This window comes from Trachinotus anak, unplaced genomic scaffold (assembly GCF_046630095.1).
Source record: "Trachinotus anak isolate AG129_WGS33_773 ecotype Australia unplaced genomic scaffold, CSIRO_AGI_Tana_v1 ptg000042l, whole genome shotgun sequence".
Classification (NCBI taxonomy): domain Eukaryota; kingdom Metazoa; phylum Chordata; class Actinopteri; order Carangiformes; family Carangidae; genus Trachinotus; species Trachinotus anak.
The window spans coordinates 912,839-931,993 of NW_027273893.1; the positions used below are offsets into that span (position 1 = coordinate 912,839).

Here is a 19,155-nt window from a genome sequence, read left to right on the forward strand (position 1 = left end):
TGATTTGCTGTCATGGTTGGATATGGAATATATAGTGCATCCGGAAAGTATTCACAGCACTTGACTTTTTCCACATTTTGTTATGTTACAACCTTATTCCAAAATGGATTTAATTCATTTTTTACCTCAAATTCCCCAATACCCCATAATGACATAGTGAAAAAAGTTTGCTTGAAATTTTTGCAAATATGTTAAAAATGAAAAACAAAAAATATCACATGTACATAAGTATTCACAGCCTTTGCCATGACACTCAAAATTGAGCTCAGATGTATCCTGTTTCCACTGACCATCCTACAGGTGTTTCAACAACTTGATTGGAGTCCACCTGTGGTAAATTCAGTTGATTGGATATGATTTGAAAAGGCACACACCTGTCTATATAAGGTCCCATAGTTGACAGTGCATGTCAGAGCACAAACCAAGCCATGAAGTCCAAGGAATTGTCTGTAGACCTCTGTGACAGGATCGTATCGAGGCACAGATCTGGGAAGGGTACAGAAAAATTTCTGCGGCATTGAAGGTCCCAATGAGCACAGTGGCCTCCATAAATGGAAGAAGTTTGGAACCACCAGGACTCTTCCTAGAGCTGGCTACCCGTCCAATCTGAGCAATCGGAGAAGAGGGACCTTAGTCAGGGAGGTGACCAAGAACCCGGTGGTCACTCTAACAGTGATCCAGCATTGCTCTGTGGAGAGAGGAGAACCTTCCAGAAGGACACCCATTTCTGCAGCACTCCACCAATCAGGTATGGTGGCCAGACGGAAGCCACTCCTCAGTAAAAGGCACATGACAGCCCACCTGGAGTTTGCCAAAAGGCACCTGAAGGACTCTCAGACCATGAGAAACAAAATTCTCTGGTCTGATGAAACAAAGATTGAACTCTTTGGCCTTGAATGCCAAGCATCATATCTGGAGGAGAGCAGGCACCACTCATCACCTGGCTAATACTGTCCTTACAGTGAAGCATGGTGGTGGCAGCATCATGCTGTGGGGATGTTTTTCGGCAGCAGGAACTGGGAGACTAGTCAGGGTCGAGGGAAAGATGAATGCAACAATGTACAGAGACATCCTTGATGATAACCTGCTCCAGAGCTCTCTGGACCAAGGACTGAGGCAAAGGTTCACCTTCCAACAGGACAACGACCCTAAGCACACAGCCAAGATAACAAAGGGGTGGCTTCGGGACAACTCTGTGAATGTCCTTGAGTGGGCCATCCAGAGGACACATAAGATGTAATTCTTGTTATCCTGTAGACATTGAAGTTTTGCAGCTTCCGATTTGGCAGTTAAGGGGAAAGGGAAACTAAACTTACTCAGGAGAGCGACTTTTTTTAAAAATTCTCCCAGAAAATCTAATAGTGTATGAGCACATATACAGTCTCTAAATCTTTATCCTTATTTAAATGTTTCCTCCGTTTCCTTTCCTTTATTGGTTCACTTCCAGTCCTGACATTTTTTTTTTCACTTAAAACCATTAATAAATCAAATCACTCAGCATCTTCACAAAATTTCTGCTTGTATTTTTCTTTTGTTGACTATTTATGCCTTTTTTTATATAAATTTTTATATGCAATATTTTTCGCAATGAAATGAATGTAGGCAATTTTCAACTTTTCAAAAAACTTTCTCTACTTTGAACGCCAATAGCTTCGGCATAACATAGCAAACAAAATTTTGCTTATGTTGTACAGTTTTTCATTAATCACAGTTTTAGTTTAATACATTTTTGGGACAGTTTTAGAGTTTATAATTGGTGTGTATTACTTTGGCTAGAGTGGGTCAGAGTGGATAGAAGCTCTTCAACTCGTCCCCACGGCCACAAATTCACACTCAGTTTCTTCACAGTTCGGAGGAAAATTTGTGCCGTTTCAGGCAATGTGTCTACCAAAGCACAGTTAATTACAGAATTTGCATGATGAGCCTTAGAGTGATGGCAGTTCCCGCCAACTGTTCCATTGACTGCAATGCAAATTCTGAGGCAGATTTTCTGAGAAAACCAGAAACCCCCTTTTCTCTACCTCTCTACCTAAATAAAAAGTACATACAAGTGTGCAGGAAGGTGTTATGGTTTTTAGGGTTTAGTCATTTTGCTGATATGATGTACTTTTTTAATAAATGGCAGTAGTTCAAGAGGTTTGCTCAGCCATTTCTACCTGTGTGAGCTGAGCTGTGATTAAGAGAGAGCAGAGGTTCAAAAGCACTATTTGCAAAGTGGTAGTTGTCCCTCTGTAGCGGTTAGACTGTATGTCACTTAAGCAGTAGGTTGCCAGTTTGGTTCCCAGTCAGTTGGACTTCTTAGGGCATATCATTCCTTTGCTCTCTATCCCTGCACTACCTTTCAATCTCTACTGTCATAACAAATGCTGACTGTTAAATATGACTAAAACTTTTATACCTAGGTTTTTTTCTTACATATTCATGTGCTTTGTTTTGACCCTGACAGTCATTTTCTAGCTTACTGGGCTTGAATTCCCCACTATCAGGCTGGCTCCTGGCCCCGGGAACTGTTGTCCTGTGAAGAGTTCAAAAGGTGTGAAACCTGTCATGCTGTTCACCGTGCTCCTGATACTCATCAATACCAATGGCAGTGCATCTACCCAATTTAGTTCAGTTTGAGCACACACTTTTCCCAACTTTTCTTTTCTGTTTCTGTTCATTCTTTCCACTTTTCCTTGAGATTGAGGATGATACACTGTTCCAAAAGCATGTTTCAATCCGAGTATCTTTTCTACTTCTCGTAGATCTTTGTTTTTGAAATGTGTGCCATTATCAGATCTAATTCTTCTGGGAAAACCAAGAAATGGAATGTATTGATTAATCAAAAATGTGATTACTGATTTTGCATTTTCATTTTTTGTTGGTACAGCTTCTGGCCAACCGGTGTATGCATCCACCGCCACCAGAAGATACCTGTAACCTCTTTCTCTTTTTATCATGTCAGTATAGTCAATCACTATTTCCTGACCTGGAAGTTTGGGCAACGGAAATTTTCCTTCGTGAGGTTTAACAGTACTTTTCACATTTTATACATTGCAGATTGAACATTCTTTCAAACAGAGTTTCAAACATTGCTGGCAGGTATGGATGCCACCAATGACAGAGATGTCTTTCCATCTGTCTCTTACCACAGTGTGTTAACCCATGAGCTTCTGTCAATACTGATTTCATCAAACCTGGAGGCAACACTGGTCGGCCCTCCGGTGCTCTCCACAGCTCATCTTGTTTCACTGCTCCCCTTTCAACCCATACTGGTATATCATAGGGAGAGTCCAGTTTTTGTTCTGCTATTAACATATTTACATTACACTCAGGTAACAAGTCATGATTTCATTACCGCAACTGCTGTTGGTTTCATTAGTGCTTCTGCTAGTTCTTTCATTTCTGTGTATAGGTGATGTGTGCAGCTCCTAGAAGTTTATCTAGCCTAGTCTGCCTTAGTGATGTCATCGTGAATGTAGCTGAAGTGACATAAGCCACAATGCTATGTGTTGTTAAAACTGTCAATGCATGTCCCATTACTATGTGTGCTGTTTTTTGTAGTAGTTTAGCTACCCCTGCTGCATGTCTTGTGCATGGTGGACGTCTTGCCTCTGTTGGATCTAGAGTTACACTAGCATACATCAGTACCTGTCTACCTCCCCCTTTTTTTCTGAAAAAGCACTCAGTTCGCAAAATGTGCTTTTACAGAAACATCAAGGAAGAATGGTTCTGTGTAATCGGGGACAGCGAGATCAGCAGCTCGAGACATGTTCTGTTTGAGGCTAATGAACGCTTGTTCTGCTGCAACCGTCCAATTTAGACGTGCAGTTAGATTTCTCATACCTTGTTCATTAACTAGGCGGTGAAGAGGAGCTGTGACTTCACAAAATGCTGGAACAAAATGTCTGCTATATCCTGCCACTCCTGTTTGAGTACCTGGTTACACAGTCCTGGTGACAAGATGAACCCCTGAGGTACACGAGTATACCCAAGACGGCGTCCTTGGTATGTGAATGAGAAGACGTCACGCAGATGGTCAGCTACTGGAAGACAGAAAATGCGTTAGCCAAATCTATGCATGAAAACCACTGATGTTGAGGTGTGAGAGTTGCCATAGCAGTATACAGATTGGGCACGGGGACCTTTGGCGTCGCCGTGATCTGATTAATGCATCGCAAATCATGAGCCATGCAGTATTTGCCTGTGTGTTGCTTCTCCACAGGAAGAATTGGAGTGCTCCAAGGTGAGGAAGAGGGTTCAAGAACACTGGCTTGTAATAGCCCTTCAATGGTGTCCTGTATGCCTAGATCAGCTTCAAGTTTATGTTTATATTGAGATTGCCAAATGGGTGTATTGTCAGATAAGTCAAATGTGATTGGATCAATGTGTGAGCAAAAACCTACATCTGTGGGTCCTTGGGACCACAGGGAGTCAGGTAATTTGCTAAGCATCGCATTAGCATTTTCATGGTTAGCTTTTTTTCTCTGCCATGGAACATCTCAATTTGCCTGTGTTCCAGGGTCACTACATCACGTGTTGCATGTGTTATTTTATATGCAGATTCTTAAGGAGAATACTCAAGGCCGGAAATCTGAGTTGGCATCCAATCTGTGACGCCACTCAACCTTTTAGTCATGGGACCCAAATCTTTAGCTTGATGATTATCATGAACCATTAAGGTGATCTGAAGTATGGCTTCTTCAGCCATCTCATACCATGCACTTTGTTCTGATGTCAGATCAACGACTGCAGCCACACCCTCTCGACCTGCAAAAATACACGGAGAAGTAATTTGCCAATTCTTCCCCTCAATCTCATCATAAAACGCATGTTGGTACATTTCATTACCTTCTCTATCATACAACAGAGTGACATGACAAGGATCAACGGTGGAAGCATAGGGATGCAAAGCCTGTAACCAAGGTTGCCACTGCGTGAACAACGTTACTACACCATTATGTTTCACATCCTCAGGTTCCAACAAACCCCAGTAGATGTCAGCCCACAGAGCTGGCGCTTGTGGAGTTATGTCAGCCGCCAGCATCATATGTGAAGTCGTCCATGAACAGGGCATGATGCTGCCTGAACATACTGATGATGAAACACCTGTCCCGCCACCGCCGTGCGGAGAGGTTTCATGAGTGGCAAAGCTTCTGGTCTACCCGAGAACCCAACAACCTGGACACTGTTAGAAGAAAGTCTAGATTCAGACAGTTCATTAATGATGGTTGAATATCTTGCTCCTGTATCCACAAGGAAAAGCAGTTCTTTGTTATCTACCATCATAGGCATGTAGGGGTCTGCCAACCCCACATGCTCCTGAGCTCTCGGGCCCCGTCAGTACTCATACTCTTCAGAGACCATAGGGTATTGACCCCTAGGTGGTGCAGTCCCTGAGTTTGGTGCTTGATGCATGCACTGTCCCTGTGGCTGAGGTGCTGGACCGCGATTGGGAGGCTGCCATGGCCTCGGCCCCGGCTGATCTGCGTGTGGGCAGTCTCGAGCCCAATGTCCTGTTTGATGGCATATGTAACACTGATCTATCGCCCGGTCAAACCTTCGGTAACCGCTACCTCCCCTGTCTCTGCCCCGAAAGACCCCCACCATGCCCCCTGTGTGATTTCTAGGATGTCTAGGTGGTCTAGGCGCCCAACTGGGCACTGGATACAGGTCAGGATGGGTGGGCGACTGTGGTTGAGGTTGCTGCACCATTTGTTTTGAGGCTTTCTTCGAATCGTTCACAAGTTTTTTTGCTGCCTCAAGCTGAAGCTTAAGAAGCTGAGTTTGTGCTACTTCAATCTCTGCCTTCTCTGCTTCAGTTTTACTTTTGTGGATTTTCATATGGTAAGAGAGATGCCTCTCCCACTTTGCACAGTCACATCCTGGGATGTCGGGATTGCTTTCCATAGCTGTTTTAACAGCTTTGGGCATTCCCTCCATCACAGCTTTCCTAAACAGTGACTTCTGCAGCTCGCTAGAACCTGGATGCTCTCCAGTGGTGTTTGTCCACTGTGCCTTACATCTAATCAGAAAAGCTGGAACATCCTCTCCCTCCTGCATTGAGAACACTAGTGAGTGCACTGCACTGTGTGAAACTGGATGTTTTACACGCATTGCTTCGCCTATAACAGTGGCATGTTGCAAAAACGGCACTTCATCGGCTTCTCCTCCTAGCTTAGTCATCGCCTCTATTTGTTTCACTTCCCATTCACCAACCTGTCTGCCAATTGTTGGCCCATGGTCAGCTGACAAAACTTTGCCATCCATGGGCCCCCTTCCTCTGTTGGGGGTGGCATCCGCTGTTGCTCTGGTGGCATCCGCTGTTGCTCCGCTGCGTAAAGGATATGGAGAGCGCGATCTATCTGGAGGCTGTAAAATGCCCGCTGGCACCTCGACATGCCCACTGAACGAGAGTGCACGATTATTCTGTCCCTCATCTCTGTTTACCGCCTCTCTGTCGATGCATTCTAATTCTGCATCATTTAGACCTCGTTCATTGTTGCTAGATTCCCCCTCACCACGGTTCATATCCTGTTCGTTAGCTGGATTGATTCTCGGTCTAACCTGTTGCATTGACGACTGAAGTAGGTCCTGTTGGGTGTCTAAAAGCTGCCGCTTTACACTCTGAATGTTTTTCCCCACATCAGCCTCATGTGACCCCTTCCTGTCTGTGCCCCTCTTGTGCTTGATTTTTAAATCTCTCTACAAGTGTAGCAAATGGTTGTGCATATGATGTTGATGTGATGGTGTTGGGCAAGGGGATGTGAGGTGATGTTACTTCACTGTTAGACTGATGTGCTGCCCCTGCACCTGACAGGTTCATGAGTGCTGCATGCTCTCTCCCCATATTTTCAGTTAACTGGCTAGTCTCTGCCACTCGCCTCTTAGTCTGCTCTATCTCTCTCCTTATCACTTCTAGCTCTGCCTGTACCAGCCCATCCACTTCCTCCAGCAGTTTATTCTTCTCCTCCTGGCTTATTTCTTCTGTCTGCAAAACTCCCTCTACCTTGACCACTGGCATCTGATAAGGTGGTGATAATGCATTAAAATCAGGATACAACTGTGGGGCTGTTGGTGGTGACAGTACTGCTGCTGATTTAGACGTGTTGCATTTTTTCCCCCTTGTGTGTTATTTTTCTCCATGCCTCAGGATACACTGCTGCACAAGCCATGGCCATATTATGAACTTGAGTGCGCCACTTATCTTTCTTATCTAGCCCTTTTTTCCATTTCCCTTTCTGAAAAGTGCCTGGTGTTTGTTTACCATACTCCTCAACCTCTCTCTTTGCCTTTTCCTCTGCTGTCACTAGATGAGTCATTACAACCTCGTTACTCTGATCGGCGGGTACCTGTCCCTCAGTCTGCATCTGTTTCCAGACCTTGTCATATTTTTTCAACATCTTTTCTCTCTGCTCTCTAGAAAAACCGCTTGCCAGTTGTGTTCTCACCTTACTCCACTGCTCTCCTACTGAACTCACCATCCTATACCGTGGAGGACCACACCCTCCATTCTCCTCACATTCCCGATCAAATTCCCCTTCCATTATTATTACCTTAATCTCCCCTTAACAGCCAGTCAGTGTGTATGGAGTACACCCGAGCCACTGACCCAATCAGTCTGAACTCACTTTTTCAGTGAGACGTTTCAGACCGAGACACTGCACACACAATCACTGAGACACTGTTAATATCTACCACCCCGTTTCTCTGGAGTCGGACAGTGTTACAGGGACTGTCCACGTCACAAACAATAATGAAAATATCACACAGCTTGAAAATATCACACAGCTTGATACAACGCAAAAAATATTACACAACTTGATACAACACAAAAAATATTACACAGCTTGACACAATGCAAAAATATCACACAGCTTGGTCCCAGACCATCACCCTCTCAGGCCACTACAGGTAACTTCAATATGAAAATTCTTACTGTAGCTGAGAATCACAAACTCATCCCGAAAACGACAAAATAAACACTCTGCGAAGGACTCTCCTTGTCCCCAGCATCACGTTTGCTTCCCTGGCCCCCCAGATCAGATTTAGAGAGTTGACTAACCTCTCCTAAGCTACGTCCCAGACGTACCTGAGCTTTGGTCCCTGACCGCTCTTAATTTATCCGGTCTCTCACCAGAGAGGCAATAGCCTCCGGGGGACTCCAACCCTCCGGGACCTGTGCAGGTTCCTGGATTAACACGATTCTCTTTTACATTGCTTTACTTGGTTTATACAGACAGTGCAGATAAATGGACAACCTTTAACTTTTTAGCGTTTTCCAATCCAGCAGATCTTTTGATTAAACAGGTGTCTGCTTACCTTTTAGAAGAAGCGGCCGCAGTCAGATTGTCCAAGTATCGTAGTTGTCTGTTTTCCTCTTTCCCAAGTTGTCCTAGAATTTGGATCCTGCTTTCATCACGTCGGGGTCACCAAATTGTTGAGTTCACTGTCCTTTCTCGTTTCAAGTAAAGTTGCGCGTTCGTTTGATGAAGTTAATGCAGGAGACGAATTCAGAATTCTTTTCACTAATTTATTAAACAAGCTTTCACAACATTAAAAGAGGATCGTTACAGAGCTCCGGGTCCAAACTATCTTTCCCTGACAACAACATGCAGCTGTGTCAGTTCATGAAGTCTGACTCCTAACTTCCCCTTGCCCGGTGTTTTTATTACTGTTACACAAAAAAGATAGAGAATGTAGATTGAGCTCTTCTTCATTGGCTGTTGCCCGTTCTGCCCTCGCACCTTCGCGGTTATCTGACTCCCTTTGACCTCTTTCACTTGTGCCTGAAACAGAGACAAGAAGACAGACAGAGACACCACACTCCCTCATCCCCAGGGCTGTCTCCCCTCTATCAGTTGACCGTGCCCTTACACACTTCTATCCTCGTCTTTGCCTACGCAGTCTGGCCGTGGCATGTCCGCACCGCACCTAGAGAAAAACCCCTTCATACATCCTTGGCTTCACTATCTGGGGCACCCTGCTCCCTGTTGAGATTTCAGCAACTCCCCATCATTTAGTTATCAAAATATATCAGCAATCATCCTGTCTCCACATGTTCCTCATAATCTGGCAATACTCACACACACAATGCTATTGTATAAACATATTCTTCATGACATTGACATTGACATTGACATTTGTAGCCTTTTGGTGAGACACCACAGTTTAATGTGAGTCCTGCAGCCCCGCGTCTGGTGAAATACACTCATATTATAATAGGGTTAAATCATATGTATTCATTAAAAGCATATGTTAAAATCATATTAGAATCTGATTAAAATCATATTAACATTATATTTAAAATCATATTTAAAATCATATTTAAAATCATATTTAAAATCATACTAAAATCATACGTGGTTACTTTTACAGTGTCTTCGTGATCATTAAATGAAAAATAAGCAAATAAGCAGTATGACATACTCTTCAAGCCTGATGATGGGGTCCCTCAACCACCGAGGTTCAACCCCAGATGCACCCCTGGTGTCCAACCCCCTCTCAATATGGGAAACCCACCACCAGGTGAAATCTTTTCCCACTTTTTTGATGCTGCAGTTTTCAGACTCCTCTGCAAAAACACCAACAGAATGCAGCCATAAACCTGGAGAAAGGGAAAAAGTTCATCTGGACTGAAATAACTCCAGATGAAATGAAGAAATTCATTGGCATGTTGCTCTACATGGCAATTTTGAAACTGCCGAGGATTAGTGACTTTTGGCGTCAGCAAACAATTTTCCACGTGTCATTCCCCGCCACCGTCATGTCCCGAGACCGGTCCATGGCCATCTTGTCCAATCTTCATTTGAGTGACCCAGACAAAAATGAGGAGAATGACAAGAAAAAGGGCACAGAGGATTATGACCACCTACACCGAGTCAGACCACTCATGGAGATGATTTGCGTGAACTGCAAGGCCATCTACCACCCAGGACAGCACCTTGCAGTCGATGAGAGGATGGTTGGGACCAAGGCCAGGCTCAGCATCAAGCAGTACATGAAGGCCAAGCCAACAAAGTGGGGGCTGAAGTTTTTTGTGCTTGCTGACATGAACGGCTACACGGTTGATTTCATGCTCTACACGGGCAAGTCCAAGCGGGCATCGGGGAAGGGGCTCTCATATGATGTTGTAGCAGGACTGGTCAACAAAGACTATCTGGGGTCTGGATATACGATATACACGGACAATTTTTACACCAGTCCCCTCCTCTTCCGACACTTGAGGCAGCAGGGATTCGGAGCTTGTGGGACCTACAGGTAATGTGCAATGGCTGCTCACTGCTCCTAGTGATGTGTATCATATATAGTATGGGTCAAATACAGAGAGTAAATGCAGTGTATACAAGTACTATGAGATGACAAAGTAATCTTCTTCTTATACAGGCAGGGAAGAGTTGGTGTCCCCACCACCCAAGAAAATGCCCTCACAAAGAAATCACCACGAGGCAGCATCCGGTGGATCAGGGACAGAGATCTTCTGTTTGTGAAGTGGATGGATGTGAGAGAAGTCTCCCTGTGCTCCACCATCCACCCAGTCTACAGTGGGGACACAGTGGAGCGCTGGTCGAAGACAGGTGATGGGCCACAACAGAAGATCTCTGTCCCCAGACCCACCTCAGTTATGGAGTACAACAAGTACATGGGGGGAGTAGACACGTCAGACCAGATGATTGGCACAAACTCTGTCCACCGGAAGACGAGGAGATGGCCCACCACTGTCTTCCAACATCTGCTTGACATTGCCGTGACCAACTCATTCGTGGTCCACAAGACTCGCTGTGCCAGCCTGCAAGAGCAGCCTATGACACGTCAGCGATTCCAGGAGGAGCTTACTGCGCACCTCCTTGGAGTTGATGTGAAAACTGGCCCACAGAGGACCCGGGGTAACCAGCATCTGCCTGTCCCCACGAGCAGCGGCCACACAAAGTCTGACAGAGCCAGCATGGGGCGATGGCGCTGCAAGCTCTGTAAAAGGAGCACTCCCTGAAAGTGTCAGGAATGTGATGTGGGCCTGTGCCTGCAGCCAGAGAGGAACAATTGCCCTGTGTGGGGAAACAACCCCTGTATATAGTTTTATTTCTATGGCTGTTATGCACTACAAGTTTATTGTAAGTTCACAAATTATATTGTGAATAGTTCTATACTTTTCAAATTTCAGATTTAGGATGCAAATCCTGTTATTCATGTACAGTTTCAGTGTTTTTTCTTTACTAAAACTCTAAAATCAAATTCCCTCTTTGTGTTGTCCCTTCATTTAAACTCTTATTGCAGTGTTAGACCATGCAGTAAATTGAAAATAACTGCCAGATATTGAAAGTTCCAAGTATTCTGGAGACATGGACAAAAGCACTTACTCACAGGACATTTTCTGACCTTTTTATAGTCAAGATAAGCAAAGGATTCCGGGCGGCCATTTTGAGGTTCAGGTGTTAAAGGGTTAACCACCAAAATCTAATCAGTCCAAGTGGACATTTGTGCCAAATTTTAAGTTCCTTCAAAGCCCTACTGAGATAGTGAGTTAACAAGGCCAAAAACATGTTTTGTAAGGTCACCGTGATCTTGACCTTTGACGTTTAGCCACCAAAAACGAATTCAATTTTCCAGGTGAACACAACACAAGAAATTCCGTCAAGGCATTAGAGATATTGCATTCACAAGGTCAAAACCACATTTGGTCACCATGGCTTTTACCTTTGACTATCAAAATCTAATCAGTTCATCCTTGAGTCCAAGTTGACATTTGTGCCAAATTTGAAGAAGTCCCTTCAAGGTGTTAACTGATAACGCAACATTACGTACAGATGGACAACCCAAAAACAATTATGCCTGCAGCCCCAGCTGTTGCCATTGCGGAGGCATACAACATGAACTATGTAGTGGGTAAAAGTTTCCATTGAGCAGCAGTACACATGATGAGTTAATGTAATGGAGCCAGATAAGCTGCACAACAGGTCCAGGACTCAGAAGTAATGGACTGTTAAATAAGTGGTCTTTTTAGTAAAGTCCGCAGAGAATAGTGCTGTGACCTTTGCTGAGAATACAGAGGAAATACAAAGATATATGAAGTGTGTGTATATGACAGCGTCCTTCCTCTTTGTGTATTGTAAATACTAATTGATGAAGTCCAACACAGAATCTACAAGACTGTAAAACAGCAGGAACGTTCTCTTGAGCCAAGTAGACTTAGGGCTGTGTGTCCTACTGTGACATTCAGGCTCAGTGAGGCCTGGTTTGCTCCAAACTGTGAATTCACATTACAGGCAAACATTAAATTGAACAGACTTCCTCTTCTGTGTGCCCTGTTCAATCTAATATTACAGTTGTTTTTAGCCTTACCTGGCTGACATTTCAGACATTGACCCTGTGACACCAAATAGTCTGCTCAAGGGGTGGCCTGATGGTTCCTTTCAGACATTGGCAGCATTTGCAGATCCTTGCAGACGAATTCTGGCCCAGATTCTAAAAGGAATACCTACCTACCCTGCAGACCAGACCAAAATCCTCCCCTTGAACCCAAGATAAGACAGTCATCATACTGATGGACCTGCAGTTGCCTCAGGCCCAGTGGTCAATTGGACAGTAATCAAGATTCGCTGCAGTGACGATATGTGCATCAGATCAGCTGATGTGAACATGTATACACCAGGCCTGTGGCTCGGTTGGTGATGTTACCAGCTTTACTGTCTGGGGAGGAAGATGACTCCTCTCAGCTTTTTAGACCCTCTAAGCCTGAATTATAAGCCTCTTATTTGAAGCAAATGTGCCAAGCAGTTTGTGAAAGTGGGAGGAGCTTTGAGTTAGTGTGCCCCAATTTTATAACTGGAATGTTTTTGGACAAAATCATCAAACACATAAATTAAAGACAAAGACTGTGCTGTGATTTCAGCTATGTTTACTTATAATATGATCACTCAGAGAGAAAGGTAGAAGAGACAGGCTATCTTTTTTTTTTTATAAGTTGTGTTTTTCAGGCTTTTGCCTTTATTATTATTATTGTTTATTACACACTGACTGCATGCATATTATTTATTATTATTATTACACACTGACTGCATGGCATGTGCGATGCAGCTGCCGTTGCTTATCTGCTGCGGAAAAAATGTGTCTGCTCCATTGCTGCTACTGCCAGCTCCATCTGTTTACATGGAGTTTGCAGGATACTTGAATGTTGGATTTCTCTTCATTGTTAATTCATTTCTGATTTTTTTTTTCATAAAATGCCTCTAAAATACCTTGGTCTCCACATATAGCTGCTAAAATGGTTAAAAAATGAATTTATATTTTTTCATGTCTATGACATGTTCCGATTCAGCATAGTAACTCTGGTGGAAGGTGTTTTGTGTGATATTGCTGGAATGATGTCAAAATGACTGTCAACTGTTCTTTTCTCTGTCTATTTTTGCTGCAAGACGCGTGCATCACACATGAAAAATAGGCGAGATGGCCAAACTTCTACATTAATTGACGCGAGAGACGTGTATCTTATGCAGGCAGTGTGTCTGCTGTTATCCATTTGCATGGCCACTGAAATAAAAACCAAGACATTCCGCACCTGCCATGCACACACGACACATGCCTCCAGCATTACAGTCATAGTAAGAGAGAGAGACAGGAAAATTGCGAGACAGAAATAGAGAATGACATGCAGCAAAGGGCCGCACTTGTACCTGGACCATCGTGACAAGGACTAAGCAAAAATGGCACACGCTTCACCAAGTGAGCCACTGGGACACATAAACACGGACTGTATTTCTTTATTTGTCTCTCTCACAGCTCACAGCCTCTGTCTGGGAGCCACATTAATTTAGCCTTTATTTACTTCCAACTCCATGATGTGACAGACTTTTATTACAGGCAGGTCTTTATGTCTAACTTCCTCTGTTTGATATGTCCAATTGGTCATTAATGTGGTAGCTTCACCTATATTAAGCAAAGACCAAAGCTGAAAGATGAAAAAAAAAAAAAAAAAAAAAAATTTACGAAAATATTACACGATATGTAGAAAACAAATTAAGGTGGAATGAATGAGCAGTGGTGACAATGCAAACCACAACATGGAAACATTTTTGCCATCTAAGTTAAAATATCAGTATGACATTGTGGGAAATACACTTATCTGAGAGTTACGTTAGAAGAGAGATAATAATCATATGTTTGTGTGCATGGCATGGAACTAGATTTAGGACATGGTTAGCCTAGCTGTGCAAAAGACTGGAAGCAGGGGGAGACAGCAAGCCTGGCTGGAACAATTTCATGAAGAACTGCTATAAGACCCCAGGAGATCACTGTGCACGGTTGTTGCTCACCAACAACACCATTTTCGTTTTGAAGACTGGTGTACCACACTGCTTCATCTGAATGTATCTGTCAACTCCCAAATTCCTAAGCTGTTGCAGAGTTGAGAGCTTCTTTTTCCTACTGGAGTGAGAAAGCCTGGTGGATCATTTGCTCGACGTGCACCAAGCTCAGTAAAGTGTGACTGATGCTGACTTTGAGCCAGCATGAATGCTTTGTAGAGTCAAAAAAGTTCTCTGACCCTAGTTACTCACATGATTTGAAAAAAAATAGAGAAGAATTTTTCATGGTATACGTGTTCTTTTACTGTACAGAGCCTGATCCCTTCAGATGGCGAATTAGGATTCTTATAGGCTGTATATTTGTCTGCTCAAATGGCTTAATCTCTCCCCAAGCTCTCTGCCCACCCACACAGCTACATTTATGCGAGTATTGGCCTTCTTTGTCAAGTGAAAAGAATGTTTTATTGAAATGACCATTGCATAAGTATGATCTATTTTAGCATGCAAAGTGAAAGCAGCATTTTAAAGAGCTACAAATGATCCAGAGTACCCTTGAGTCCCTTGTGAACAAAAGTTTCTGTCAAGTGCTTAGCAAGTTGTCATTTGAATAATTGCATTTCATATGCTAGCACATTTTATATGCTCACTGTCTGCCAGTGAGAAATCAGTCAGTGTGCAAAATAAATGGAACCACAATTCTTCAAGTAAGTTACAAAAACAATTAAAGTTGCATGCAGTGTTGATCAGGCCCTTGCAGTATTTTCAGGGTGCTGGCGGGATGCTGGTTGATGGAGCTGTGCACTTAAGTCACTATCAGACACTGCATGAACAGGATGTTATTCTCTGTGTGGAGTCTGTGGCGACAGACATTATGTATTGCACAGTTTGTATCATTTCCTATATCCACTATGTGTTGCCAGAGAACCTGCACCAAACATACATTACATTATGATGTTGTATATGAAGTGTAAACAAAGAAAATTTAATGTAAATCAAATGATGATTGTCACACAAGGCTTGTGTAGGCTAATGTTGCCAGTAGGTTGCTAAATATTGGCATGTATGTAGATGTCTTCAGGCTGGAACTCTAAACTAGAGACTATCAAACTATCAAACATGTTAAGTTTGTGGCAGATTGGCAGATCATTGAAATGTGCTTTGCCAGCAGGGCAATGTTGTTTGATTAAAACTCACAATTTTAACAATAAAGTGTAATAAAGATCTTATGGATTTTCTGACCAAGTTTGAGGTGGGTGTGGTCAACTGCTAGGAGGAGTATTTAAATTACAACAACTTCCTCTTTCATGGTGAAACATCAAATTTGCCATGCTGCCATGGACACACTGTTCAATGAAAACCTGATACCACCTCCTCTGTTTAATGATGGTCATTCCAGTTTGATGTAGATGGCTTCTTTTACTCCTCTTTCAGACCGTCAGGCTAAAATGTGTACATTGATGTGTTCAAATGACTGTCCCTTGGCCTTTAGATGTTGCTGGACTGCTGAGTCCTGACCTAAGGAAGTGGGTCTCCTGTGCTTTGGCATGTGTTCGTGAAGCAGCTGTTTTGTTTCCCCAGTATGTACACTGGGGAAATTCACTGGTCTATTCTTTACTGCAGTTAACTATGTACACAACATCCCCCTGCTTATGCTTGATAGTTTTATCCTTAGGATGGACAGGCTTCTGCTTCAGAGTGTTACTGAGTTTGAAGTGCACAGGGATTTGGTGTTTGTTAAAGACGCTCTTTCTGCAGATACTCGGGCAACTTGAGGAATAATGTTGTTCCATTTATTGTCTTTTCTCTTTATGTTCTGTATCTTTTTGTGGTTTTGACAAAAGTACAGTTTGGGCAACCACACATTTAAAGTGCTTCCCTGGTGTATTTGTCACACAAGTGAAGGATAGATTTATTATATATATAGATTTGATAATTGAATTATTTTTTATTATTATTAATGTCTTTTAGACCTTGTGTGCAGTTTTATTTATTTATTTATTTATTTATTTATTTATTTTATTTTATTTTTTGGGGCTTTTTGTGCCTTTATGATAGATCAGTGGAGACTGACAGGAAAGGGGGTTGAGAGAGGGGAATGACATGCAGGAAAGAGTCAGACCGATCGGGAGTCGAACCAGTGACTGCCTGCTAAGAGCGTCTTGCGCTCAACATGATACGCGCCCTAAGCACTCGACTACCAGGCCGCCTGTGTGCAGTTTTATTTATTTGCAAGTTTTATATTTTGTGTGCACTGGTTTTATTGCATGTTTTGTATCCTGGGACTGCTCAAGAGACGGCAGTTGGTCTCTTGCAGGGAGAAGAGCAAGTAGAGCAGACTGAAAGGGGAACAGTTGAGAGACGAAAGGGCCCTCAACTCTATAAGAATATATAGATGATCAACGGTCGTGCTGGCAGGCAGCTGCGCAAGATCAGAGCTAGCAGTAGCAGCAAATTAGTGACGTTCAAGGGGCTGGTAGTCGGCAGCTGACCTGACCAGAGGGACACTAGAATACATGGTGCAACACAGGAAACAGGCGGGGTTTAGCACCCAGACTTTATGCGTGAGTACTGCTAGGCATGACTGGGCATAACTGTGTCTGTATAAGTTCAGTGACTGCTGGCATTTTTTGACCCAGTTGACCTGAGGAGGATGATTGACATCAACAGCGGCCTAGCAGAACGAGCCCCTCAGCAGAGATTGTGCTGCAGCACCCTTCCCCTATTGAGGTGGACTCAACCTCCATCCATCTACACCCCCAAAAGAGACCGCATCCATGCTCCTTATATCCACATCCACAGCATTTTAGTTGTTGTTATCTAGGCCTGGCCTCGTCCTCTTAAATTTCTATAATAAATATTGTTAACACTCTTCATTGGTATGTGCTACCTTCATCACCACATCTCTGCTCTTGCACCTGATTTTAAGAACTCAGACTTTATTGTGGGTTTTATTTTAATCTCTTAGGTAATACTCACACCCATTAATATTTTTGTTCCTTCTCCTTCCCCTCAGTCATTGTGGGCATGTTTTGAGCAATTTTTGCCAGCTCTTATGTGTGTGCCAGTTTTCATGAGTTTTCTAGAACCCCAAGCCCCAGTGGTGCCAGGGCCAGAACAGTCCCTGGCACCCTTGTTGCCCAGGCCTTAACAAAAATCTGACTAATTACAGTAGGTTTCACAGCACCTTTGGTACTGTTAGCCACACTGCTTTGCATGTGGTCCCGAATACTGTCTCCAAAATTATAGGTTCCTTGCCCCTTTGGTGTCCACCCTTGGTGCTTGAGCCCCAGTTATATTAAATTGAATGGGTGGTGCTATGAATATAACTTAATAATGATCTATATGTATCTTCAAGCTACAACTCTTCTCAAACATTTGGTGTAGATTGCTCAATGTATATGTAATGTATGTAATGTAATTTCCTTTTTAATGGATAAACACTGAAATCTGCCAGTAGGTAGAGCTATCATTATGACTACATACTGCATTTGCATATAGATATCTTCAGGCCAAGACTCTTATCAAACATGAGAAATTTGGGGCAAATTTGACCATCTACAGTCCACTTACAATGTATTTAATGTTTTGTGGCGAAACAGGGAATTCCAACTTCTCCCAACTGACACGCCACTTGATGAAATGTCCTTTATACAAGCTCACCAAGTTGGAGGTAGGTTGGATAAAGCTCCTAGTAGGAGTTTGTTGAAAAGAGAACGCCCCCTGTAAATGGAAAAAATACACAAAATACACAAAATTAACTCAAAATGGCTCACTTCATTTTAGATTTAGGTCATGGCATAAAGAGACTTTCCTTAAAGTCTAGGGATGTTAATTGGAATACGTGAAGTTAAAATATACCAGAATGTCTGGTGTCTGTCATATGGCGTCACTGAAACACTGACTTTATGAAATTGATTTATTTAGTGTTTTTAATGGTTATAATCACTGGATCTGTTTGTTTAGGAGAGAAGACCCCTGTGGATAATTCGGCTCCCTATAAAAACCTCCTTGACAACTGACACTGGTAACTGTTACCAAAAAAGCAATACTGACGGTAGGAAACAAGAAATGAACAACAGTCTCCCATGTTAAAGTCAAGTCAAATCAAGTCAAGTCATTTGGCTATATAGCTACATAGCCAAGTGTCTCAAATCACACAGTTTGCCTACTAAGGGCTTTACAATTTGGATCTTTAGACCCTAAATTCAGAAATGGTTCCCGACATTTTGTCAGTCTAACCTTCCATCCCAGCTTACTCGTTCCACAAAGTTGGTAGCTAATTATGTTACCTTATTTTCTCCTTTTTTCCTGTCAAAATTATTTTGACTGCTAGAGGGTGCTGTTACTTGAAAACACGTCATTCTGGGGGATTTGCAGAACCGACTGATTCTGTCATTCTTTTTGGGAGGACAGTCTCTGTTTTTCATGTAAACATCCACCACAATTTGGGATGGGCGTTATACTGATCTCCAGATGTAAACAGTGTACCCTGAGCTGACAGAGGTAGGTCTGTTAATGGTGTTCAGGTGCTGCTGGGAGTAATGGCCTCCAGCCCCAGGGGAAGCTATGGAGCTTTGACTTAACGTAAGAGAGGTTGCTGGAGGGCTGGGTACTCTTACTGGGAGTGTCTGTGTGTGGGTGAATGAGTAGATGGTGAAATAAGCAAGTGGGGGGTTGGGGTAGCGGGGCTTGTGTGCATAAAAATTTGGCTCACATTCATGACTGCAGTGTTCAGTAAATGGGAAGTTGGAGTACTGGTCATCTCATCCCCACAATTTTCCACCACTGATAACCAAGCTTTTAAAACACATTGGATGCATTTGGACAAATTAGTCTATATTGGCATTTGAACAGACAAAACAGAATTTTTTCAAAA

At 43.0% G+C, this 19,155-nt stretch overlaps 1 protein-coding gene across 1 annotated transcript; it reads left to right on the forward strand.

The window, feature by feature from the left end:
* Nucleotides 1-9,300: 9,300 nt before the first annotated feature.
* Nucleotides 9,301-17,369, forward strand: LOC139615120 (piggyBac transposable element-derived protein 4-like). Its single transcript, XM_071472962.1, has 2 exons — nt 9,301-10,239; nt 10,366-17,369. Exons 1-2 carry the CDS (start codon nt 9,635-9,637, stop codon nt 10,967-10,969), a joined length of 1,209 nt encoding a protein of 402 aa, XP_071329063.1. The 5' UTR covers nt 9,301-9,634; the 3' UTR covers nt 10,970-17,369.
* The last annotated feature ends 1,786 nt before the right edge of the window (nt 17,370-19,155 follow it).